Below are 27,015 nucleotides of genomic sequence, written 5' to 3'. Positions count from 1 at the left end.
TGTCCGCTCTGTAATCCAGTGTTATAACCTACTTGCAGTAAACATATATTGTACTATACTACGACGTACTCATAATATTGTACGGTTTTATGAACTTGTATGTGTGTTCTGTGAATGTTATGGTGTGTTGTAAATCATCTGGCTGTGCAGACGGGAATGAGTTGCTGTTGAGCTCGACAGATTTTTTGTCTGTGGCTTGCTGGGTGAGACGAGAATGCTATCGAATCAGAATGTTGGCTTTTAGAGCAGCCTTGTTCAAATGTAGATTTGTTTTGTGTCAGGGAGTTGCTTTTTTTTTTTTTACTTGATGCATATTTTAGCACCTTTATTCTGTATAAGCCTGATGTTTTATGCCTTAAGTCATCAATTGCAACATGAATAAATGCCACAAAATTGTGAATAATTTGGAGGTGAATTTTGATGAACCCTCATTATTCATATTCGATGCGAATAAGCAAATTCCTAGGACCAGAAAAATAATCCTGTCACAGGTAAAACAGTTGGAGTCTGCTAGTTGATGATGAGCTGTTGCTCTGTTATTTCTGTACATCATACTTTGGTACAGCCAAGAAGAGAGGAGAGCTTAATTGGTTCAGGAGCTTAAACTTTACCACGTCACTGCTTCAGGATGAAGCTTAGGATGTCTTTCCGACAGTTTGAAGGTAGGTCCAAATAAATAAAAGCCACTTATCACTCAGTGAAATATGAAGGCTGCATTGAAGTATAAAATGACTTTAACTCAGCTTTGGTTCTGAATTTTAAAAAAAACAAAAAAAAAAAACATGTCCATCTGGTGACCAAAATAACTATTGTCGACATTACAACATGCTGCTCTGATTAATTACTTTGTGGTTAACGTCCAATGTGATCAATCCCACACTTAACGCTACGTTGAGTCAGACAAAGCCTGACACATCTCATCTGCCTGGTGGTGGTTTAAACATTCACCCCGCTCAGTATGTGAGTATGTGAGTATGTGACTGGTGTCGTGTGATGTAGCACCACTGCTTGTTTTCCCTGAAGCTTAATAGGCCTAATATTATATTTCATGAAACAGTGATTAGCAGCGGCATTCTTTATTCAGGTTATTCGCTACACACTCGCTATAAAACACAGCGTGAATTCTTGTCGCATCAAATACATGACATGTGGCAACATGACAAGTGTCTGTTCCTCTAATTCACAATCAAAGTTTTTCATTTGCTGCTATTTTGTTGTAGAAACAGTTTGATTTTATCTGCCGTTGTTTGATACATTCATCTTTGGAGCACCTGCTCCCTCTCTAAAACAACAATTCCTTTAATGTTAAAAAAAAATAATAATAATAAGTGTGCTGTTTTTTTTCTCACCAAGGAAAAAGAAAATCAAACTATTGAATACTTCATTTGATGCCTTGTATTGTTTTTGCTTGTAAAAAAAAAAAAAACATCATACAGGCTCCAATTGTTCTTCCATGTTCTATTTTCAAAGCAACACTCAGCAAATAAATGCCCATTATTCTGCATCCATCTGCTGATTATTGTTGCTTACAATTGTAGCAGTGAGCAATCCTCATGACACCATCCTTGAGCATCCTCAGCTCCCAGAGCCCTTTGTTACACAGATCTGCTCGTTTTCAGTTACACACACACACACACACACACACACACACCTCAGATAGAGTCAACCTCAGTTAATTGTTCTCCACCTGTGATGATAGTTCTCAGAGTGCTATCCTGCGCAACCACGTCTGTGATGAGAAAATGAAGGGTGTATGTGCATGTGTGTTTTCAAGAGTGTGTGCGTGTGTTCACTCAAGGGGAATGTGAACCTTGACTTCCTGCTAATTACCCAGCATGCTCTCTGTTCTGTGGTTAATTGTCCAGGTCCTCGTTTCTCTCAATTGGGATTGGAATGAAGTGGAACCGCATCCCGCCTTCCTCCCTGTCTCCGTCTTTCATCCTACCACTTCCGTCTCCATCCCACGTCCCTCTCTGATGTCACTTTTTCCCCCCGCAAGGATTGCAAATTAAATGCTTGGTAGCATGTACAGGGCAATCTCCTCAAAGAGACACCCACATAAATTTTTATTGTTTTTGCATGGGTGGCCGCCTCCGACTGAGTCTGTGCAAATATGTGTCAGTGTGTGAGTTAGTGCTTGTTCTGTGTGTGTGTGTGCGTGTGTGAGACAGGATGCCTGACAGCGAGGTAGTAATGGTTAGACTTGGGAGGACGTGGGGGTGGTGGGGTGGCTTCTGGCTGAGAAGGAGGAGGGGAGTGTGTCTCTGTCAGCTCTCTCTAATTATGTGTGACGTTTCCATGCTGGACCACTGTCAAAAAACCCACAATATTCGCACACAAGTACAGAGACACACAAGCAAGCTAACACATACCCTCGCCTAATGATACAGAGTTGTGATTGCTGGCTGCCTGCTATGATAGAACCCCTCCATAGTCCGCCACAACATAAATCAATGTCAATTACCTCCCCAGAGCACATTAGACACTCTCCATTCCTACTCGTAATTAGTATGGCCCGTAGACATATTACCATCCCACACCAAGCTCACTGTGGAGCCTCTGCACGCAAACAACAAAGCCGGGAACTGAAATGAATTCAATCGCTTGCGTTCGAATACATACCAGCACAACAAATCACATACATTGTGTGGCACTGAATGAGAGTAATTTACCAGCCCACTCTGCATTCACACACACTTTATGGGTATTGTAATTAATTACCGCTGGCCTTGCCGTCACAGGGTGCATCAGCGGCTGTAAATGAGTCGGAGCAAAGACACATGCTGGATGACCTTGGACTGTTTGTGTTTGTGCCTGTGCACATACGAGCCTTGCATCTGGAGGTTTATGCATACATATTAAAATTGATGGCTGTGACACTGAGAGAATGGTATTTTTAGACAGTAACCTTACTTCTTGTGCGCGCCATCTCCTTGCACTCATTCCCCCTCTATCTGTCTTTTTGTCCTCTATTTCTCCCATTTCTCTGTGGTGTCATGCAGCATACCTGACAGGTAAAGGGGGAGGAAAGAGGAGAGAATAGGTGGAGGAGGAAAGAGGAGAAGAATCCTGCAGGATACCAATCCAACAATCAGTGGCATGAGATGATGAGAGAGAAAGTGAAAGACAGAGCACAGACTGGCTGAATAATTGATAAAGAGTGGAACGGTGCTTCCGAAGCAAAGCTTTCTGCTCTGAGCACATCACCCGTTTTCAGCAACTGTTTTTAGATGAGCAGACACGTGTACAGACAAGCTGTCATGAAACAGCAGTTAAGGACATCAAAGGGACAGGAGACCATACAACAAACTGCAATATTTCAAACAGCAACTATCAGACGCAGCTACAGCAGTGGGTTATAACTGGTCACACTTGTCTAGCCTGAAGAATAGAGACAGCGGGCACGGATACACGTTTGTGCACAGACACCTGTTTGTGCTAATATTAGACGTCAGCTTTAGTCCACTTGAAAAGATGACTTGTAACTTTAACACCGATTACTCCTGACTACATGTCATTTTAGCCTTTTCATTTCAAAAGAACACCTGTCGTACAAAAGCCTTATAGGTTACACTGCACACTACACTGTGCTGCAGGGACACCTGTTTTTATTCAAAAACTGGGGGAACAAACTTGGAGAGGCTTGCAGTAAACATACAGAGAGGCTTTAAGTCCTTCCCTCCGTGCATTTTCAACATCACCAAATGTGGTAGGAAAATTAAAAAAGGACAGAGAATGAAGGAGATTAAGGAGCCAGTGAGCTGGACACACCAGGAAGTGCTGAGTCATGTTATTGCCCATTGTTTTGAATAGAAAACATGTGCCAAACATGAACATGTTGACCCGCCCAAAAGGATGGCGTGACTTGTGTTTAAGTGTTTATGACTTTAAGTGTTTATCACTAGGATGGGGAAAATATTTGGTTTCCTTATAATGTTACCAATAGCACGCACACATGCACTTACACACACGCACATAGGAAGTGCAATATACTGGTTGGGGTATAAAAGATGGTTCGATATGAGCCCGAGAGAGGCTGAACCTTCACATCTGCCTTCATCGTCTTTAAATATGATTTGAACAACCTGATTAAACTGATTAAACCTAATTAAATAATTGTACACCTGGGGGAAAACAATGCAAATACTATGCCAACAGCCAACAGCTGTGTCTTATTATGTTTTACAGAAATTAATAATCCTAACTTCAAAAATAAATCATTCTCATTCTCCAGTCAAGAACTGTACAAGAATGTACAAATCTTTTTTTAGATTCTCTGGATTTGGCTTATTTTTTTAACTGAATCTTTGTGACCTTTGCAGATAATTAAAGCTAATAACAAATTAGGTCAGTAAAAAGTGTATGCACTGGCAATGGTCAGACTTTGCTCTGTGTACGCAGAAAGTACATGCTGTTGTAAACAAGAAAAATGTGCTCATAAATCAAGCACTTCTGGAGATAAATATTTGCAATGTACTGTTTGACATTTGAAGCAAGACAGGGTCTTTGTTTGTGTTTGGAAGCCTATAAATAAGGTTATTTTTCCTGTAGTCTGTTAAGTAAACGTAGCTTGTTTGGGTGCTGTTTCTAATTCTATAATGATTCTTGAGTGAAGTTAGTGCAACGTGTATTAATACAAACATTGATCAGAGATAACAAGCTGAGTTACTGTTTAAATTTTCACAAGCTTTACTTTACATTGCAGTGGTTTATTATTTGACTGTTATTACTGGTGTTCACTTTTATATTGTGTTAAAGTAGGTCAAGCTGCTTAGATAATCCAGCCTGTTTTATTGTCCTTCCCCTAACCATACTTGGTGAGATCTTAGTGTTAAATATACAGTGTTTATATATTTTATGGCAGATTTTCCTGTAACCAACGCCAGATTATATACTCCAGACAAGATGTCCTTACAGAAACATCCTCTGTCTTAAGGTCAGCAACTTAAACACATACACACCAGTCATATTTGAGGTCAGAGAATGACCTCACCTTTTCCAATCTGTCACTCTCACCTGACAGCTTTATTTAGTCATACCAGCTCGAGTCTGTGCTGGAGCTCCTCACTCCCAGAGTCACAAATGTGTCACTGATGTTCTTGCCGTGTCCTTGAAAAGTTCCATGAAGTGCAGCCATTCATTTTCTTACTTTGGCAACAATGTGCGCTCAAGGTCAGAGAGAAAGGGGAATCTGAAAGGAGTGAATGAATGAAGACATGATTACAGACAGAATGTGTTGAGTAATATGAATATGTGCAGTACAAATGTATGTGATAAGGAGTGGTATGACAGTAGGGTGATGAAAAATGAGAACGCTGGAAATGGGAAAAGAAGCGGAGGGGGGGAGAGGAGCAAAGGCGAGGCATTGGGTGAGCAGGTGCAGTGATAGCAGAGGATAATGGGTAATATGAGCAAACGGATGATGGTTCAAAACCCATCTTTTATCCTCTTTCTGAGCTCTGACCCCACTGAGGCAATAAAGACAGGAAAGACCGGAAAGACCGGGGATGGCATTGATCCTCCACAGTCACTGAGAGCAGAAACGAGGCACATTGTAAGTGAGGTGAAATGAAGAAGAAAAAAAAAGAGGTTTAGAGGAGGTGCAGGTTAAAAAGAGACCTTGGACTGGAACTGCGCTGAATTGGAGACACAATCAGTTCAAGGATGTTCAAATCCATATGGCACAAAGGGTTCATCAGAAAGAGATATTGGATAGAAGCGTGCACATATGTGACCCTCTCATCTGTGTCTCCCTTTTAATGTTTACTTTCCTGCAGAACTACCGGAGTGTTTCTTCCATTTATTTTGAGCAAAATCGAAAAATATCAAAATGTCTTTTCTTTTTTTTCTACCCTTAGAGTGACATTTTTCCCTCTCTCTTGTTGTTTTCTCTTCAGGCACTTCTTGTTCAAGACTTCATCCGGGACCACCCCTCTCTTTAGTAGCTCCTCCCCTGGTTATCCTTTGACCTCGGGAACCGTGTATTCGCCGCCCCCTCGCCTGCTACCCAGAAACACCTTCTCCCGTTCAGCCTTCAAGCTAAAAAAGCCGTCCAAGTACTGCAGCTGGAAATGTGCCGCGGTGACAGCCATCGCAGCTGCTGCCCTGCTGGCCATCCTACTGTCCTACTTCATCAGTAAGTGAACACGCACCTGCTATTATTGATGGAGGAGATTAATTACATCTTATGTTTTAATTATATGCCTTATAATGGAGAATTAAGTGAAATACCTGAGCAGTAAAATGTTAAAAGGGCATTCATAAAGATGAATAGACAGAGTCAAGCATACATTTAAATGAAATGTCTTAGTAATAACTACTCTTAAGTTACTCAGCCAACATTGTTCTCCACTGTAATTTCTATTAGAATCGCACCAGAACTAAAAGTGTCAAGCTAATGGCCAGTTATAAACATAAAGGCTTTTGATTACAGTATGCACAGTGTTCAGCCTATAGACTTTATAGAGAAAGTCATCTTAGTCTAGATTTGTAGATTTGCTTGTTGAAGCCAACCAGGAGCGTTTTGTCTTTCTTTACACCAAACTCAATTCACAATTCTTTTTCCCCTCTTAAAAAGACAGTATGCAAACGAGAAAGAAATTATTTTAAAGAAAACGTTCATTTATCTTTTACATTACATGTCATTTTATGTCTTAATAATAAATATTTGAAAGTTATTTTCCTCTTGAGGTGAATGTGCAACCGAACACAAACCCACCTGCAGCCTTTAGTTGCAGTTGCATTTGAACAGTTTGTTTGCAGTGGATGGTGATTTGCTCAAAGGTCTGACGCTGCAAAACAAAACCAGTTCCATGTTACTAAGGAGACTGAGCCTTTTTAGGAACAATTTGTCAGTGCTTCCCGTCTTCTTGTTAGTTTCTCTGCAGAAATGCTGGGGGTGGGCTGCAGTGCTGCATCACTACCACGGAGGTTAAAGAGAAATCAATTTTCATTAAAAACAAATCTTCCTAAACCATTCATTCAAATTATTTCATTAAATCAATTAATTGCCCAGCCCTAATAGGGGCCTGGTTGCAGGTGTCGTCTCTGAATTTCCCATTGCAAAACTTCAAACTGGCGTCGCTGAAATCATGATTCTCCAGGCGAGTGGGAGCTCAGATTCTTGTGTGTGATTGCCACTTGGTTTGGCCATTGGCTCACTACCTTGTTTAAACCCAGGGACAGTTACATAAAGAAGCAAGGACAGTAATAGCTTATATTTTGTTGGTCCACCCTCCCACTGCTGTGGCTGCCCAAGCCTGGAGAACAAAACCTATATAAAATATAATTAAACTGCCATCACAAACAAAAAAAAAAAAAATTGGTTAATGCAAATGTTTATGATTTCCATTTTATAATCACAGCAATCACAATAATTACTCAAAATAAGTAGGTGCAGGCAGGTAGATCGAGGCTGTTTACAGCATGTGGTCCACCAACCCCCCACCATCCCTCTCACTCTCCCTCCCTCTGTGGTTTACCTGCTGTCTGTGGATTAGTTACTATGCGGTAAAAATGGAACTGGGGCCGAAAGTTCTATTTACAACCAGGAAGAGCAAGCAGGCTATGAAACCAAACTAATGGCATGTTCTGTCTGTCTATCGATCTCCTCCTCTCTGTTTAGGAGGCTGCACAGCACTGCACCTACACACAACAAACACTGCTCCACACACTTGTGTGATTGATTTCTCCTTGACTTTAAAATGCATCGTAACAGCCAAACAAATAAACTGAGGATCTTCAATGGGAACTGTATAATATTTAATATGACATTAGTAACGTGGTAATGTTTTTACATATTTTTATAGCGTAGAAGGGGTTGCCGGATCTAATCTAATGTGCCAGTCTGAGTATGGGAGGTCCCGGATCTTGTTCCGGCAGAATTTGGCACAAATTATTCCTGCTCAAGGCGTGAGTTATAGACTTGAGCAGTACTGTTCAAATCTGACTCAGCAGGAGTCCTGGCCTCCACTCAGCATCAGCAAACAGCCTGTCAAACAGGTAGGAAGATACATAAACCGCAGGGGCTGTTTCTATGAGCAGGTATCAGTCAAGGTAGGAATCCTAACAAGGCCAGCGGGGAGAGGATGTTTTTCACTGATCTGAAGGCAATGAGCAATCGTGCAACTCAAAGAAATGGCAACTATTCAGAGGAGAACACTTACTGAGCACATCAGCTAGAGATTCAGACGGTTGGCTACTGGTGGATCGGGGGGGGAGGAGAGAGAGAGAGCGAGACCATCGCTTAAAGCTTGTGCAAGCGTTTGTGGGCGTTGATTGTATTTTTTTTCAACAATGTCTGCACGTGTGTGTGTTTGTGTGTGTTCGTATGTTGAGAGAAAACAGGAGAGAGGAAAGACAATGAAAAGAGAAGAGGGAATAGGGAATATGTGTTTGTGCAAATGGGCGAGGGGGGGTGCAGATGTGTCACTGAGCCCTCTTACCCCAGAGACTAATGTCAACAGATGGGGGGCTCTCTGGAAACAGTGGCATCAGCAGAAAGAACAACCCCCTCATCACCTCTGCATACATTATTAATATAATGCAGAGGTGGTGATGTGTGTGTGGTGTACGTATATATGTATATACATATATATTTATATATGTATATATATATATAAGTATATATCTATGAGTCCAGTGGGTGTGGGCTCGATGCACCCCATCTGGACCATCTGTGTGCATGTGTATGTGATTGTGAGTGGTCTTGAGTGTAGTGTGTGTGCTCCAGAGCAGATCCAGACCCCTCTCTCCTGGCGCACAGAGATGGATCCATCCTCTCCTGAGCATTTATGCAGTCACATTATGTTGGACAGCCACATATGGAGAATCGAAATCAGTCCAGGGAGGAGGACGAAGGCCTCATACACCACATAGTCCACGACACCTCCTTAAGACGGGGATGTAGTGGAGCACCGAAGCGAAACCTCTGTTTTTACATAGTTTTCCTCACCCGAAGCTTTAATTACATTTTTTTTTTGTTTTCATCACAACTTATAATTAGTAATAATAGCTCAAGAAAGTTAAATAAAGATGTAATCGGGGGGAAAAAAACTGCGGAAACTCTTGTACATTTTTATTAATTAGTGAATACTAAATCAGTGTCAGACAATTAAGTCAGCTGCCTCAGAGTAACATTGGTTTGTTTCCCATCTTAATAAAGTACTTTATATATATATACGTGTGATATTACTGTCAAATGTTGCTTCTTTTTAAATGGAATCAGTGAGTGAAGAACCAGAGTTGCTTATATGGTTTTCTTCAAGCAGAATTGTCTGTACATTTAGTGTTACAGAAAATAAATAGGCTACAGGTTCAGTGTTATACCACCAACCATAATTGTCCGGCATGGCTAAAATTCAGTCAGCCGAATGGGGTCATAACTTCAGTGTTTTATCACTTTTGCTAACTGCTGGGGCCTGTTTTCATCTGCAGTGAGGAAATGTGTTGCTCTGTTTTTTTGTCTGTGCCGAACAGAGCTGTAGCAGTGCTGCCAAGCCTGAAGCCCCTGTGTTTACCTAGCTTTTTGTAGCATTAATCGAGCAGCGGGTTTCAGTCGGAAGAGCTCGCCGCTCATAAGGGGGGTCTGTATCTGGAGTACCTTGTTTATGTGGTATGGTGTGTGTGTGTGTGAGAGAGAGAGAGAGCTCAGCGCTCACGGGGATTGTGCAGAGCACCCAGAGCCATGCAGCGTGAAGAGGACCCCTCTGAGGCGTCCACCCTGGAGTCCACTCATAAATAAAACCAGAACACATGCGCCTGAGCAGCATTTTTCTTGTGTGCACGTGAACGTGCATGTGAGTACTTCTTCCCATACTCAACGACCAACTCACCATTGTGAGTGCAAAATGTCTCTGATTATGTGGTTTTTAGGTATTATTTGGCCTTCAGGAGTTTTTTTTTTTTCCCCTTGCTTTTTCTTCCAAGACCATAATAACTGTAGCTTTAGAAACTGCTCTATAAGTTTGCAGGAGCACAAAAGTATTCACACACACCGAGAATCTTTTAAAAAGCAGCACTTTACATGCTTCCAGGGTACATAGACAATGGCTCTTTGAAGCAATATTCACAATGTCCTTCTTTTAAAATGGAGATACCCACTCAAAGATTCAGAAAAAGACACGTGTGCATTCCTGCACCTGTGTTTGTATGAGCTGAAGTGAGTTTATTTGTATGTAAGGACCAACAGCATTGCTGGTTAGAAATGTTTAACAACCAACTCCAGCAGACTATGGCCTCCCTCTTTACGTGTGAAGGAATGATTGAACGGATGGAGGGAGGAGGATAAACGAGAGCGCTTGTTCTTCATTCCCCTGGCGTCTTGTTTGCTTGCTCCGCATGGAGCACCAGAGCCAAAGGAGAGGTGGTTGCTAGGATACAGGTGAACGGTTGGCATACAGGAGGGAAGACAGGTCCGTTATTGTGAATGGCAACCTGGAGAGCGCAAGATAGAGGGAAGGCAATGGAAGAGGGAAAAAGAAATAGGTGGAATAGAGTTGGGGCAGGGAGGGCAAAGGGGGGGAAGGGAGACACGTCACTGTCAGCATGTAGATAGAACATCAAGAGGGAAGGAAATGAGGATAGTCGATGGGACAGACGGAGGAGAAGAAGGCTAAGCTAAGACTGATGTGTCACTGTCAGTACAGTAGGGGGTGTGGGGGTGATTGGAAGGCGGAGCAGGAGTGACGAGACAGCCAGATGTGGAGTAGAGAAACTGAGTTGGTGGCAGAAAGAGGGGAGATGAAGGAGAACGTGGCCTCCTGAGGTTCTGTCACCTGCAGTATCTATGGGACTAATGTCTACTAATTGATCACAGCGAGAAGAGAACAGAGGGAGTGTGACAGAGTGAGGAGACAATGTGGAGGACAAGAACGGGGGGAGGTGACAAAGGAAGTTAGAAAGGATAAAAAGAGAAGAAGGATGTACGCTTGTGAGGAGAGAGAATGTACAGAGAGACAGAAACGAACAGAATAAGAGATGCACTGCAGACGAGGGAATACACAGATGAAAGATCGGGGACATGTCAGACTGCTGGTGGAGGAGGAGTTTTTTTTTGTACACGCACGAACGTACATGTGCACATTCGCGCACACACACTGACACAGGTGTGCCCTTCACTGCGATGAGCAAACTTGCTAGCGGGCGCCTGTGTCACCTTTGCAGGGGTGTTTTTCGTGCGAATGTGTGTGTGCGCGCATGATGGCTGAATTTGTCAGGCACAGTGGCACACTCCACATGGTATTGTCACCACTGATGAATGAGAGGGAGCACACACGCTCACACACACACACACACATACATTCACAGTGTATTTTTAGTCCTACACTCAGCTCCCCCGTCTCTGGATTACACACACGCACACACACGGACACACACACACACACACACAGAGTCACCGATTGTGACCTTCATGCCTCTAAACTGACCACTTTCCATCCATCATTGCTGTCTCGCTGTTCCAGACTGATCACAATCGCTTACTGCCCATTCTTTCCGGTTATAAGTTTCTGGTTTGAGTCATATCACTGTCCCCCTTACATAATAACATGTTAATGAATTTTGCTGTGGAATAATATATATATATTATATATAACTATATATATATATGTAATATTTTACGTAACATTCCAATTTAAGTTTGCTTAAAATCTGAAATATTTTTTGTCTTTCATCAGACTATAAGAGATGCTGCACTGCCAGAGTAATGATGGAAAGGCTGGCCATGGTGCGGTATCTGTACACACTTTACTCACTTCTAAAACCAGATTGTCTTCACACAAGAATGACATCATCAGATCAGAAAGAAAGAAAGGAAAAAAGCTGAATTCCTGCACACTGTCAGCCCTGAATTTACAGTGTTTCGGTCGTGGACCTTTGTCAGCCATTAAATCTGCCATATGAGAAACCACACCATTACAGTAAAGTTTCAGGCTGTTAAAACCAAAACAAAAAGGACGGCCAAATCTCAAAAACCTGAGCCAACTGCTGCATCATGTAGATAAGAAGCATATTTTCAAAGGGCCGTATCACTTTAAAACAATTACCACCGTATTTCATGTCAACATACCTCCATTTATTTTGTTTCCTATGACGAGACAACACTAACAATTACAGTTCACTATAAAAAAAAATGTTCTATGATGTGTTAAGCAATATAACTCACAGTGGCTGCTATAGGTTATGTGCCTGTCATTTACAGGCAGTCCAGCAGAAGAATAATGGTCTGTTGCTGGACTGTTTGTTTTTTTATATACTCTTTGACCCCTTAGGGTTAGGCTCATTGCAGAAAACATGCAAAACAATAAAGTGAGAGACAGTATGTTACATACAAATCTCTCTGACATAATATATTCTATTCAAACTTGATTAAATAAATGAACAATAACGACGCAAAATGTTAAATGTTAGATCAATATGATTTTTGTCATCTTTACAATCTTACCAATCATTTCCTGACCTGTACATGCTTAATAAACAATAATAATACATTTATTCTCCCAACTTTAATGTTAAAAAACAAACTTTTTAAGTAAACACAACAAAGACAAGTTGTTAGCCCTTGAGTATTGGGCCTATCTCATTAACTTGTAGGTATCACAATATGGCTTCTTTCCAAAACCAGCTCCTTGACCCCAAAGTCCACTCTCACTCTGCATGTGGTTTCCCTTCTGCTGATCCAAGGTGGAACAGCTAGAGGTCAGAATGTGTCGCTCAAAGGTGAGGGCACAGTTGGGGCATATGGTGAATGCAGGAAGCTGGGCATAAGAATCAGTCGTACTGATAAAGGTTAGGATCTTACCACCCGCTGCCAGTCCAGGAAAAGGGCCAGGTTTGGCCAGGACCAGGGACAAGGTGGTATACCATCTGCACCAGAGGGATAAATGGGTCAATAGCACTGGTCTGTTAATACGAAGCAGGAAGCACACATGTTCCCTCAGAACAAGGTGCTAACATCAGTGTTCTTACGTTGACTTTCTGCATGTACGTGCATTGGAGTTAATATTAAATCCTATAATAATGATGTATGCATGAATCCAGAGGCCACACTGACACAACAGCTGAGCTTGGTTCATATCGCCCACTTTACCGTGCATGGGCTCATTTCATTTATTTACTTTCCTCATTCATTTATTCATTAGCACTGGAGCAAAGGTCTTATCTGGGCCCAATCATTTGTCCAATTAGGCCCATGGTGCATCACTAGCGCTGTGTTTCCAAACCGGAGATGGATGAGGGCGAACCAAAAGAAATTGCTGTCCTCTCTTCTCTCCTCCTCTGTCTCTCATTTTTCGTTAGGTTCCTCCGTCCATTCTTGGCCTCCAGAATGTGCTCTTTCTCCATCTTCCTCCCTCACTCATTCTCTCTCAGCCTGTGATGTGTGATAAGATAGCATAGTTCCTCATATCCTGTTTCTAATACAGATCGATGAGAGCAAAAGGACCGAGGTAGGAAGGGATGCGATGAGGTAGAGTGGGATGATGTGAAGAAGAGAAGGCTGAGGGAGGGTTTGGGGGGTGGGGGGTGATGGGGGGTCAGGGTAGAGATATCTGAAGAGGAAATGAGGATTCAGAAAGGAGGACATCACTCAGATGCACATCTCTTTTCATTTAGCCCATCACACACGTGCATGCAAGAGCTCTCTCTGTCTCTCATCAGTGTCGGGTGTCTCAATATTTCAGTGCCAATAAGAGAAAGCCATTTCTGCTGTGTGATTGAGTGAGTCACCGCTTCCGCCACCTAGACACTGTTTTGCAGGTAGAAGCTGTGAGCAACTCGCACAACCTTTTGTGTTGCAGTCAATTACAGTTCAGTTGCATCAGCTTGGTAAGGAGGTCCCATCGGGGGTTGCATTGTGTGCACCTGGGTGCGTGCGTGTGTGCGTGCATGCTTGTTGTTAATGCCATGCAATTTTAACCATGCGTCCGCACACACACACACACACACATACGCAGTACACACAGAGTCAGACAAATTGTCTCTCTTAGAGGATATGACCCCCAAGGGCATCAGCCAACCACCGCCCCCGTCCCTCTGTCTGAGACACTAAATGATCTCAGCACGCAGCACCTTCAAAACTTAGCTGTGAGACGAGGCTGCTTTATTTATAGACTACATGAGTAGATTTTGTGTGGTAAATTCTAAGAAATATCCCAAATGGCCTGAATATTGAGAACCTACGGCAGTGCACTGTTCTTTCCTCAGTCTCTCCAACATTAGCACGGCACCCGCATGAGAACGAGAGAGAATAGTGCGAGTGATTCTGAGGGAAACAGTGGAGGTTTTTTTTTTTTTCCTCAGGTGGCTGCTCTTTATGCATGTGTTTGTTTTGAACGACAAAGTGTTTACAGGCATTTTAAACAAGGGCCTTGGAGATGGAGGGGGGAGAAAGGTAGAGAGGGAGGGAAAAGGCTTCCTAAACCAATTAGCAGCTGGGCCAAGGATTGGGGGGCTGGTTTCAGCCACAATTACCACCCTAATTGAGGTCAGAGTTGTTAATTTAGTGGTGAATTAGAACAGTTAATATGCATTTATCAGGATGGCCAGGGGAGACAGCAAAGAAACGTGTGTTGGCCACGTTTCCCGTGTGTGTGTGTGTGTGTGCGCGCATACTTTGTGTTATTTTAGTTGCACGATACAAATACATGCAAGAGGCCATACTCTGCCTTTGGTGCAATTAGGACTGGTGCAACTGGATCAGTGGGAGATGCTGCCATTTAAATAGGCAATGATAAGGTTGAGTTGAGACAGAAAAGGGTGAGAGACCTAGGAACAGAGATGAGGAAACAAGGAGAGAGAGGGGGCTAGGTGATTTTGAGCAGTCGGAACATGTTCCAAAGAAAAGAGTGATGATGATACAGTATTTTCCAGAGTGTCAGGGGGACACTCGGTGTACAGGCTGCCACATAGTCACCTTTCTGCCTCTCGTGCAGAAATCAATTAACACCCTTTGCTGTAACGCTCTTTGATGTAAATATTTCTTTAAACACACATGTTCATTGTATTTCTGTCTGATTGCATATGTTTTGAACCACTTACTGTCAGAGGATGAATCGCGACCATCTTTTCTAGTCCAACCATTCAATGAGTACAGGACCACTCATCCCTTAAATCTTTCCTCCTCCCTTGCTCATTTCATCTGTGGGGTCCCTTATTCATCTCTTTCTCTCTTCCCTGCAACATCGACTATAGCCTGTTTTCCTGCTCTTTTTTTAATCCTCTGGGGATTTTATATGTTTTTTAATATTCTCTCAGTTCTGGCTGTCCTCCAGTATTCTCTCTGTTATTTTCCTCCTCTCTGCCGAGGTTTGACAGGATTTCTTTTAGAGCTGCTGGCCATTGCCCCTCTTCAAACCCTCTATCCATCAGCCCATGGTTCTTCTTTTTTAGTCACAGGATGGCATTTACCTCCACTGTTTCCGTTGCTGTCTTTTACAGATGATACTGGCAAGCACTTTGCCTCTTTGAATTATGTATTGAGATTACATAAAAACCCCATGAAGCATTTATTTTTAATTCAACCCTTTGCTTGTTAAACCTGCCTCTCTGTGATCTTTCATGTGTGTACGCGTACATATTTGTGTATACGTCTCTTCGTGAGCCCGTGTGATAAATTAACATGAGTGAGAAGACTAAGACGGAAACCACAGCTCGAGACAGACAATCTCTTCTGTTCTGTCTGTCAGTCGTATTCAAGTCGGACAGGGTTCATTGGCGTGGCATTCAGTGAAGCCTCCCAATGCAGCCTGAAAACAGTAATTATAGCAATTATGATTTGAAAAGAAAATGCTTAAAATTATGGCAACACAAAGCTAAGTACATCAATTTCAGCTGTTTCATTTCGGCTAAAATTACACCCTAACAAAGTTCGAAGTTTTGTTAAAATGAGGGATGGTAGTTGTAAGTAGAATGATAACAAGTGTCTCTCTTTGTCTCCGTCTTCTCTCTGCCTCTCCTGAGCTGCAAAGAAAACCTGTTGACAAAGAATTGGATTCTGTGCGCCTATAAGCAAGGAGTAAGAGTGCCATCTATTGGTCAGCTTTTCACAACCACCTGCAGAAAAAGAAACACATGTGCGCCGACCCTGACTGACACACACACAATGAAAAGACACACAACAAGCTGACAATATGGCTGTCTGGTATTGTTCTTGGGGATGACCTAGATTGGGAGAGCCGCCACAATAGACTCAGGATTGCTTACTGTCTCCACCTGATTTAATAGGTAATCTTTCCATTGATCGCCGCCCGCGATACCATCTCTGCGTGTGTGTGCATCTGCAGGCGTGTGTGGATGTATGTCTGTGTTATCTCCAAAGAAGGACAGGCAAAGATAAGACGGAGAGAAGGAAGAAAAGAAGGGGAATTAAAAGTGAAGAGGGGGAGAGGGATGAAGGTCAGCATGTTGAGAGAGGGGAGAGCAAGAGGTGGGTGTACGAGACAGGGAGAGGGAGGACACAAGTCTCTGTTGCTTGCCCCCCCTTGTTCGCCATTACCACCTCACCCTCCCCACCCCAATGAAAAATAAAAAAGAGCTGACAGCGGAGGCCGGGCAGCAGTCGAGGTGTCAGCGCTTTCCTTTGACCAACAAAAGGGAGGAGATGGAGGAGAGGAAGGGGGGAGCATTAACAGAAAGAAACAAAGAAACAGAGAGAGGGATGAGAATGAGTCCGTTCCAGCATCGAAAACCTTAAGCCACGTTCCCCTTCCTTACTTTTGTGTGCATGTGTGTGTGTGTCTACAAACCCAGGGCAAGTGGAGACAGAACTTGATGAGAGGGAAATAGATTCCTCGGCTTCAGATGCAGGTGTTATGGGCTTGTGTGATGGGGACAGGGCCAATGCTGAGAGGCATGCTATAACACCTCCATAATGCATGTGTATTCTCAAAGCTCACACCACTGTATTCATGGTGCTCCATTTCTTTACAACATATTTATTTTTAAATATGCAGCCATAAATGAAACAGTTCTTGTTCATTAGCATTAAGCAGATTAAATCAGTCAAGTACACGATAAATACCAGCCCCCCCCCCAAAACAACAAACTTCTATTTTGTGCTGAAAGAGGGTGGGCTGTTTTCTTGCTGCTCAGCTTTTTGAGTGCGGGAGTTGATGTTTGGCAGCAGGCTAAGGAGATAAGAGACGCGGTGAGAGTAAAGGGCTGACAAAGTGAAGAGTGAACACACTTTGAGCAGTCTTATACCACCAGCACACAATAACACAACAGAGGACAAAAGGAGAGGAGATGAGAAAGTCATGGAGTGATCTCTTCAGAGAGAAATCTGTCACTTGTTTTGTGCGAGGTGGTATAAAAGCCTCCAAGTAAAAGGGGGAGATGCTGACAGGTCGAAAGACAATCGTGAGAGGCTGAGGTAAAGACGAGCAGAGAAAATGTTTGTTATCTGTTGTTTTTAATTGTCAGTTTTGTTATACAATGTCACACAGCACATTCCTTTTTTTGCTGTAGGTTTCCTGTAGGATTGCATAGTGTAGGCGCAGCAGGCTGAAAACGGGGGGCCCCGGGAGCAGCTGGTTACATTAGCCTGCAACAATCAGCTGCCCTGGAGGCCCCACAGCCACTGGCTTCATGCCACTTGTGTTTGATTAAAAAAAAAAAAAATAAAAATTGAGCTATATAGATGTCATGTACAATGACAATGACTGATTTGCCGCCCATAATTATTTTATGTGGCTTTTCTTTAATATTGGACCTTTAAGTCATATTTCCTCTCCTCTCTCTCTCTCTCTCTCTCTCTCTCTCCCTCTCTCTCCTCCTCCTCTCCATCCCTTTGTGTGCAGCGATCAACTTGTTGGGTTTGACATGGCAGCTGAAGCCATCTGACGGCCCTGTGCTGAACAACGGACTGGGAGCTGGCTTGCCTGTCAACAGTGACGTGGCCACGCTGCCCTCTGGAGGCAGAGGTATGAACTACAGCACAAACACCCCACACGGAGACCATTAAATGTCGCCGGTGTGCAGCAAAAGACTGTTGAAGCTCATTTCTCTGTGCAACAGAGCTCCATTGTTCATCCACATTAATGAGCCACACTGTGCACTGGGTAACATGTTCCGTCATTACAGCGAGCCAGGGGCCCTGTGGTTTATTGTGAGTCAACCACAGACACTGTATACATCCTAGTGTTGTAAGGAATGTGTATTAATCCACGACACACAAAAAAAAAAACGAAAAAGAGACTCCTAAAATAAACCTACACATTTTTGACCCTGTTTTAAAGATTTATGTCTTCAGCAGGAACAAAACAGGGTTGGGGCTTTGGTGCCTCAGACAGGAAAGTCGGAAACTATTGAATGACTGTCTAACACAATGTTGAATTTGTTGAACACAAGAAAAAAAATAATGAGAATAAATAAAGGCTGCTGGCTTTATCCCTTAAGGCCTTTAAATGCATTTTTTTGCTGTCTGACATACCAGAATAGTCCATCAGATTTTTTTTCTTTTCTTTTCTTTTTTTGCACCCACACAATAAATAAATAATAAATAAATAAATCCAATAAATATTTCCATAATTCATGAGACAGTACTAGCTGTGCTATCAGTGTTTGCTGTGTAACCACGCGGCTGAGTTGTGTCAGGTGAGGTTCACTGTCTCAGTCAGCAGGTAAAACATAAACTGCACAGCCTCCATCTTCTCTTGTCTTTTAAGGCCCCCATGTGGTTTTCCTATCTATTCGTCTTTCCTTCGCTCGATCTCACGTTGTAACACACACACACGCACACACAGCTCATACTATAGGTACATGTGGGCTGCTGCGTTGTGTCTGTATTCTGTATTAATGAAAGGGCTGCTGTATTGTGTTCCCCAGCCGTCTCGGCCAGATGCTGCCGTTGTTCTTCTCATTGTTACTTTTATTTCTTTACTATTGAGGCACACACACACGTACACACTTTTTCTGACTGGGCTCCAGCTCTCTGCTGTTAGATGACTGACCTGATTGCAGGATGCTGTGTTTTTCTGTGTGCGTGCCTGCTTGGGAAGCTCTTCCCTGCCGTTCTATCAGCTCTGTTTCCTTTTAGCTCAAACAACAAAGTCCACAGTCTTGCAGGCATTGCAACAAAGACACCGTTTTGCATCCCACCGTCGCGCAACAACAGTCGGTCTTGCACAAACTGTGGGCACACAGTTTGCAGAGCTAATGGTGCTCGTCCCCTACTGACCATGAATTTTTATAGCAGATTATTTCCAGTAAACTGTGATGATTAACTATTGACTCTGACAATCAATGCCGATAATCACAGATTATGCAGTTTCTTTTCCCCTTGTTCCAGGACCGTGGGCCGGCCGTAACAGCAGCATAGACACAGGCAACCTTGAAGTCGGGAGGCGGGTGAACCAAGAAGTCCCCCCAGGAGTTTTTTGGAGATCCCTCCTTCACCTGAGCCAACCCCAGTTCCTCAAGTTTAACATTTCCCTGGGCAAGGATGCTCTGTTTGGAGTGTACATTCGCAAAGGCCTGCCTCCATCACACGCACAGGTAACCTCTTGATTCTTCACCTTCAGGGGAATGAGCTGTTAACTAGTTTATTTTCGCATTTAATCATTAGGAACCCTCTTTATAGCGATCACTGCCAAAAATGAGAATCTGTTTTGAAAAAGACATACTTGTTCCTTGAGACCTCTTAAAATCCATTTGTGATTTATTATGGTTGAAAAAACTAATTTGAGCTAAGATTTACACTTAATTAAATTTCACAGTAATGTAACTTTTACTGCCTCCTATTAATTAGAAACTACTCAATTAACAGCAGATTTGATTTGTAGAGTGGGGTAATTGCATACAGATAACGGTTTCACTGGCTGACCTGAGCTGGAACAGAGCAGGAAGTAAAAACACTTCTTTGGAGAATGGAACTGCCAGCCGCGCTCCCTTATCAATTCATTTTTAATTCTCATGTATATACAACTGCAGGCCATTTTTCACTATCTTTTCAAAGAAAAAATGTCACCACAACACGTCATCAGTGATCGATTTCATTCTCAAACTTTCTCTGGTTTTTTTCTCTGTCAGTATGACTATATGGAGCGCCTGGACGGGAAGGAGAAGTGGAGCGTGGTGGAGTCTCCACGGGAGAGGAGGAGCATCCAAACTGTGGTCCTCAATGAGGCGGTGTTTGTCCAGTACCTGGACGCCGGTGCCTGGCACCTGGCCTTCTACAATGATGGTCGGGAGCGAGAGATGGTTTCTTTCAGCACAAACATCATGGGTGAGACTGAGTCAGAAATGATGGGTGCTAAAAACAGACTGAGATGTAGAATGGGATTTAGAAAATGGCACCCGAGACATTGATTTAAAGGGTTAAAGCACTGATTCACTGTTGCTCTTCTCTCACACTGATAGACAGTTAAAAAACAGTGTTAAAATAAATACAACAAGGCTTTAATGTGACAATTTATGACTCACATATGCAGCAGTCTGTTAATAGCCTTCAATGCCCAAAGTGGATGTGTTCTGCTTTAACAGGAATATAAGAGCTTTTACATGAAATTGTTCTACTTTAAAGTTTTTTGAGGGTTTTTTACCCACAAAGCAAATCTAAAATTACCATATACATCCACCCAACAAAACAAAAACAGGCACATTTTCAAAACGTGTTAGAGCTAAATAAACATACGCACAACAATACCGCATTAGGAAGAACAAAAAAGAAAATAATTTTTTTTTTTTTTCCTCCAACAACAAAGACTTTACACCTTCTGAGTGAAAATCTCACCCACAGCATGTCGCTATAGCCACACAACTTTAGTAACATTGTCACATATAGTCAGGACCACTTAGTGAGTTTACAAATAAGTCTTTGCCAAATCGTAGTAGGAGAAATGAATCGTGTGTAGTTATTCCAACAGAGAGTCTCAAATCCCTTCCTCTGAATGTTCTTTGCAGCAGATCAAAAATCAGAACATATCCTGGTAAAACACAACAACGGCTGTAAAAGTGTGATGTTTTTAGAACCGAGGACAACAGCACAAATAATTTCCACTGTGTTAGAGGCACAAGAGTGAGAACAAGGGGGATGGATAAAAACGAGTCAAGCCGATTGAAAGAATCCTTCACTGTCAGTATCTGGTGGTAGAGTTTGTTGCTGGAGGAGTGGAAAGAAAGAGTGGCAGAGGCTGCAAGGGCAGAATTAGAGTGAGTAGTGAAAGAGGGAGCTGGAGGGAAGATATAATGGAGGGGGCAAAGCTAGAATGAAGTGAAGTGGCATCAGAAAGCGAGGACAAGGAGCTGAAGAGGGGAGAGAAAGAGAGGGTGACATTAGGGTAAGAGGGAGACAAGGGGATGGCATTTCAGGGGGAGGAAATGGCTGAGGACAGCAAAACAGGGACGAAGTGTTAGAGTGGAGGACAGTGTGGATAGGCTGAGCAATAATTTCAAGAAGACTTGAGGCCAGAAAAAGCAGGAGGGAAGGAGGAAGCCTGGATAAAAGTCCAAAAGTCCTCCTCAGCATCAGCATCAGCTCACTGAACTGTCATGAAGTGGGTTAGAGGTGGATAAAGCCCTGAGTGGAGTCAAGAGTCTTTATTATCATATACTTGATAATAACGCAACACCATTCAGTAGTAAACAGCAGCGTCAGACTGTGGAGAAGAGCGGCAGAAGGGTTTGAGGACGTCGGCGTAGAGCAGCTGATTTCTCTTGTTCTCTCACGCTGCGTGCGGAGAAGGGCAACGATACATTGATTCAAAATACTTTCTCCCCACACTATGAAATATGCACCAAAAAGAAACACATGGGATTTTAATGGAGGGCCTTTTCCTTTTGATGTCTTTGTGACTGTGAGACTGGGAGTGCTCTAACACGATTTGTAGAGTCTTGAACAGTGACATAGTGTCAATGATTTAATCGAACGCTTTGATCCTTGCCATCAAACTCTCTCACCCTTCCCCTCTCTCTCTCTCTCTCTCTCTCTCTCTCTCTCTTCCTCACTTTGTTTCTCTCACAGATTCAGTGCAGGAGTGCCCGCGCAATTGCCATGGCAACGGAGAGTGTAATTCTGGTGTGTGTCACTGCTTCCCAGGATTCCACGGCATGGACTGTTCCAAAGGTACGAGCAGCTTACAAATGGGTTCCTCCCGTCGGATACGTTCTGTTTTTGCGGTCGTCTAATTAGTCCAGCAGGTATATCTCAGCTCCGTGCAGCAGGTAGAGAGGATTAAGAGCAGTAAGATGGTGTGTGGCCTTAGGTGGAACTGAGACAAGATGACTGATGATGGATGGCAGCTCCCTGAGCTAACGCCTCCTCGACTCCGTGCTCACCTGGGATAGACAGCTTTGATGAATAGTTTAGTTACACTTGCCTGTAATTACTCTTCATGTCATCGCCACTCTACAGCCCTTTAACCACTCTATTCGCTCACCTGCACTGTGAAGTGTTGGTGAGGTTAGGTGGGGTCTGCGTGTGTGTGTGTGTGTATGTGTGTGTGTGTGTGTGGGCAGCTAGGCTTTTCACTGCTTTGAGAATCTCTAAAAAAAAAACCTGCAAATTGTTTTTCCTCTTTCATTGCAACAGGGTTTTAATCTTTTCCATCTTCCTCTGCTTCTCTGCTCGTCCTCTAGCCGCCTGCCCGGTCCTGTGCAGCGGCAATGGCCAATACGAGAAGGGCTCTTGTGTGTGTTACAGCGGCTGGAAGGGGCCTGAGTGTGATGTCCCCATTACACAGTGCATCGACCCTCTTTGCGGCGGCCATGGCACCTGCACAGAAGGCATCTGTGTGTGCTCCATCGGTTACAAGGGGCAAAACTGTGCAGAGGGTGAGAGCAGAAGAGTTAATGGTGTGATGATGCTCAAGGATGTTTGATGGTTTAACGTTTGTCAGCCATTTTCCTCCGCCTGTGGTTCTGAGTGATCATTTTGAAAGTGTTTGCAGCACAACAACAATCACACACACACACACACACACACACACACCCACTCCAGTTAGACAGCTCATCATAGCATAATCTCCCCCTGAGTGAGTGTCTGCCGTCTCCCCCATATACACAGATGAAGTATGACGCCACAGCCAAACACATCAGTGATTTTATTAAGAGATAAAATCGCTTCTATTGATCCTTCTTAAGAAGGATCAGTCATCGCAAAGACAGAGGGCAAGAGAAATGGAGAAGGTGGGGAGGAGGGGTCAGGGCAGCAGTGAGCGGTCAATGAAGAAAGAGAGACAAAGGTCAGGCCGTGTGTGCAGGGGTGACGAAATAGAGAGGGGGAAAAAAGGAGTAGAGTGACAGGAGGAAGTCAAAACTCAGTGCCAAAGAACAAGGTCAGCATTTTCTCCCCTGCTCCTCTTTTTCTCTCTCTCTCCATCTCCCTCTCATCCAATTGTTCCACCCATCCCCCTCTTGGTCTGAGATCTGATATTCATCACAGCAGAGTCCCTCAAACAATTTACCTGAAGTGCCAGCGACATGAAAATCAATAACTGGATCTGCCGTTTCAGCCAGGCAAACAGAAACGGAGGGCCTGGGTTATGTGCAAGCGTGTGTTTTTATGAACATGTGTCCAAAAAGGTGCGGCGGGGTCAATTGTGTCTGAGCAGAAGTGAGGGGATCAGACAAAGAGGACAAGGAGAAAGATATAGAGAATGAGTGAGAGAGAGCAAGAGAGTAGGAGCAAATGGGACAGAGCCATGTCAGGAGGCCAGAGGAGAGGGGGATGTGCACGCTTTGCTGAGGAGAAGGTAATTTGTCAAATTGGTTTTCACTCATTGTTTGGACTCAGAGCTGCCTGTCAGCTTGGCATACTGACAGTGTCAGATTCTCCCCTATGTATTAGCGCGTGCACGCACAAACATATACACACACTCGAGCACGCTGGCGAACACTCACACCAAATAATGTGGTCGAGGTGACACTCCTCATTCAGACTGGAACACATTTGCTGCGATGCCCCAATTAGAAACTCAGCTATTCATTATTGTATGCTTCAATTGCTTTATGTGTCTGTATGTGTCTGCTAATCTTTTCTTTTATTCCATTATCTCTTGTGTACACAGAGAATGGAAATACATCACATCACATTCTTTACAATAAAGAAAAAAAAACTCATAACATTTAATTTGCTTCGAGTTTTAGTGCTGTCTTACTCTTTGTTCATTTTCTCTTTTTTCTTCCCTTGGTGTTCTCTGTTGTTGGTGTGTCTCTGGTTTTAATGCAGTCGATTGCCTGGATCCAACATGTTCCAACAATGGCATCTGTGTGAATGGGGAGTGCCACTGTAAGCCTGGATGGGGAGGACTCCACTGTGAGTTGCCCAGGGCCCAGTGCCCAGACCAGTGCCACGGCCACGGGGCCTTCATACCAGACACTGGGCTGTGCAGCTGTGACCCCAACTGGATGGGGCCCGACTGCTCAATGGGTGAGTGCAGCATTACATCTGATGGTTAATTTGCAAGAGAGAAATAAAAAAAAGTCAAATTAAGTCAAATTATTGTATATTTTTGAGTAAAAGTAACTGTGACAGTTGAGGTTAGTGCTTAAAAACCCAAAATGGACAGAGCAAGGCTGTTTCATTTGAGGTGTGTGGCTTATTTTATTTATCACTTATAAGATAACAGCAAATATAAACCACCCACAAACCGCATGAGAAACCTCTGCATTGAGTCCACACACACAAAGCACGAAGTAAGATCCACACACACACACATATATATAAAATAAGCCACTTACAAGCTTAAGAAAATGGGAAAATTGTGACAGATCTTATGCCATTAGACAGTTCCAGAGACCAAGAAGAAAACTCTTCCACCCACATCTGAAACCTATACGTGCATGTGAAAGACCATTGCATTATATCCTGAAAGGTCTAATTGGACTGCAGTCAGTGAGCATGTCAGAAATGCTCCAGAGAGCCAGACTATTATGGGCTTTATAGATTATTACAATTAGAATATTGCAGTCGGTTTCCATGGGAGACGATAAAGTGATTTGAGTAAAGGAGAGATAATGAAATGCTGATTAATGTTTCATAAACTCAACAACTGCATGACCGTCTGTGACGTGTTTGCATGGGAGAGACTGACACTTACAGTTCAACAGACATTGAATTAAATTAAGTCTGCATTGCCTGTCAAGAGGAAGACTGAAGTCTGGAGTCACTTCCTGTGCAGAGACTCATAATGTTCCGCCGCACCTGAGGATTTGAGGGGGAGTAGAAGCTTGAAATTGGTTGTAAACATAGCTGGGTTCATGTTTAAAAGCCTTTTGTAATAAAATACTCAACTTCCACAGTCCTTGACTCAATAAAATAAAGCTATCACTGCAGGAGAGTGAGACACCTACACCATGCCAGCCTGAGACGCTTCCGATCTCAGCATCACAAAAGGAGCCGCAGCTTTTGTTATGAGTGAGGCAACGTTTGGCTTTAATAAAGAAAACATTGTTCCACGCTGCAGGATACCTCGACGAGTGTGTATCAAAACATCTGTACATACTGCATTCCCCGCACACTGGGTGTCCTCAACACATGAGCAGGATTGTCACATCTCACCACATGCGCCGCCGCCGCCGCTGCCTGCAATATCTGAGAAACAGTAATCGAGGCTCAGGAAATAAACCCCGTCATCACAGAACTACTATCTCTGATTTTAATTGAAGGTGCATGGAGGAGAATTGTATTTAGTGCAGTTCAGTGGCTTTGATTGTTTTGCAGACTTCACTGGAAGCCTTTTCTTTCTTTTTTTTGCATTTGCCTAGATAATCGTGTTCCTTGTTAGCGTGTTTTAGATATAGCACTTATCTGCAGTTTAAACCTGGCCAAACTGGGATTAAAAGTGAAAGTTTTTAGATGTCTTATTCCACCTCCCATATGTTTTATTGAGCTTTTTCAATCGCTGCCTCCTCCATGTGGAACTCCTCCCTAAACCCATGAGAGATTGTTCAGCACTTTCCACCTTCAAGCCACTTTTAAAACCTCATCTATTCCAAATGTTAATTGCTTGTAATGTGTAAATATGGTTTGTTTTTCTATGTGATGCTTTTACAGCCTTGAATGTGTTACGCTGTGATTTCAGAATATAGTCAGGTTTATGTACACTAGTAGGGTAATAATTTAGTAATGCAGTTTTAATTATGGGATAATAATATAGTACCATGTCAATAATACAATAACATTTTTAGTTGTTTAAAAAAAGAGTTTAGAATATTTATGTTTTCTTGTTTTTAATTTGTTTCAAAAACTTTTTTTAAACAAAAAATGTTATTGTTATATTTGGCAAATAAACTGGATTCACCTTTTTATACACAAGCTCACTGGGCTTCTCTTATTTATTAAAATTAATAAACATTCAACCACTAAAATGTTTTTTTCTGTTCAGGAATGCAAGTAAATAACTACAATTTGACATCTAAATTAAGAAATGTTTTTGTAAAATAGTATTGAATTCATGGATAATAATTGCAATTATATTCTTAGCCTTACAGCTGTTATATTACCATTACTGAAACAAAAAATCTATTTTAAATTACCAATGCTGTTAATTTAGGGCAGCTTTGGCTTTGGGTGGTGGTGGTCTGATACATTTGTTAAGCACTTTGTGTATTTATTTATTTTTTACTTTACAAAATTGTGTTTTGTGTTCCCAACTCATCTAATTTGACCTGCAAATTCTTATTAACCTACAAACCTTATCAGCCTTCGAGTCCAGGAGTGTTTGTGATCCAGATTGTTTTTGTCTGCCCTCAGAGGTTTGCTCAGTCGACTGTGGGACCCACGGCGTGTGTATGGGTGGAGCATGTCGCTGTGAGGAGGGCTGGACTGGCGCAGGCTGTGACCAGCGTGTGTGCAACCCACTCTGCATTAAACACGGTACCTGCAAGGACGGAAAGTGCCAGTGTCACCAGGGCTGGAACGGGGAGCACTGCACCATCGGTAAGCACCTCTATGTGTGTGTGTGTGTGTGTGTGCGTTTGTTGTGTGTTTGTTGTGTGTCAGCATGTGGGTGTGCACAGAATCACCAGCACCAAGTCAGACTAAAGTGGCAGCTCCTTTCCACTTTGTTAGAGGAATTT

General features: G+C 42.9%; 1 protein-coding gene across 6 annotated transcripts in view; it reads left to right on the top strand.

The window, feature by feature from the left end:
- The window catches only part of tenm2a (teneurin transmembrane protein 2a), a 206,023-nt gene that overhangs the window by 153,798 nt on the left and 25,210 nt on the right, over positions 1 to 27,015 (top strand). For 3 of the 6 annotated variants that reach the window (XM_044040585.1, XM_044040590.1, XM_044040586.1), the window contains 8 exons: positions 5,898 to 6,136; positions 17,796 to 17,918; positions 19,265 to 19,491; positions 20,026 to 20,221; positions 21,959 to 22,060; positions 22,573 to 22,767; positions 24,164 to 24,364; positions 26,690 to 26,875. In XM_044040585.1, coding sequence (XP_043896520.1) covers positions 5,898 to 6,136; positions 17,796 to 17,918; positions 19,265 to 19,491; positions 20,026 to 20,221; positions 21,959 to 22,060; positions 22,573 to 22,767; positions 24,164 to 24,364; positions 26,690 to 26,875 — 1,469 coding nt within the window. The remainder of the gene's footprint in view (positions 1 to 5,897; positions 6,137 to 17,795; positions 17,919 to 19,264; positions 19,492 to 20,025; positions 20,222 to 21,958; positions 22,061 to 22,572; positions 22,768 to 24,163; positions 24,365 to 26,689; positions 26,876 to 27,015) is intronic. The other 3 variants (XM_044040584.1, XM_044040589.1, XM_044040588.1) reach the window with 1 other exon arrangement.

This window comes from Solea senegalensis, linkage group LG12 (assembly GCF_019176455.1).
Source record: "Solea senegalensis isolate Sse05_10M linkage group LG12, IFAPA_SoseM_1, whole genome shotgun sequence".
Classification (NCBI taxonomy): domain Eukaryota; kingdom Metazoa; phylum Chordata; class Actinopteri; order Pleuronectiformes; family Soleidae; genus Solea; species Solea senegalensis.
This window is presented reverse-complemented; position numbering and strand designations above follow the sequence as displayed.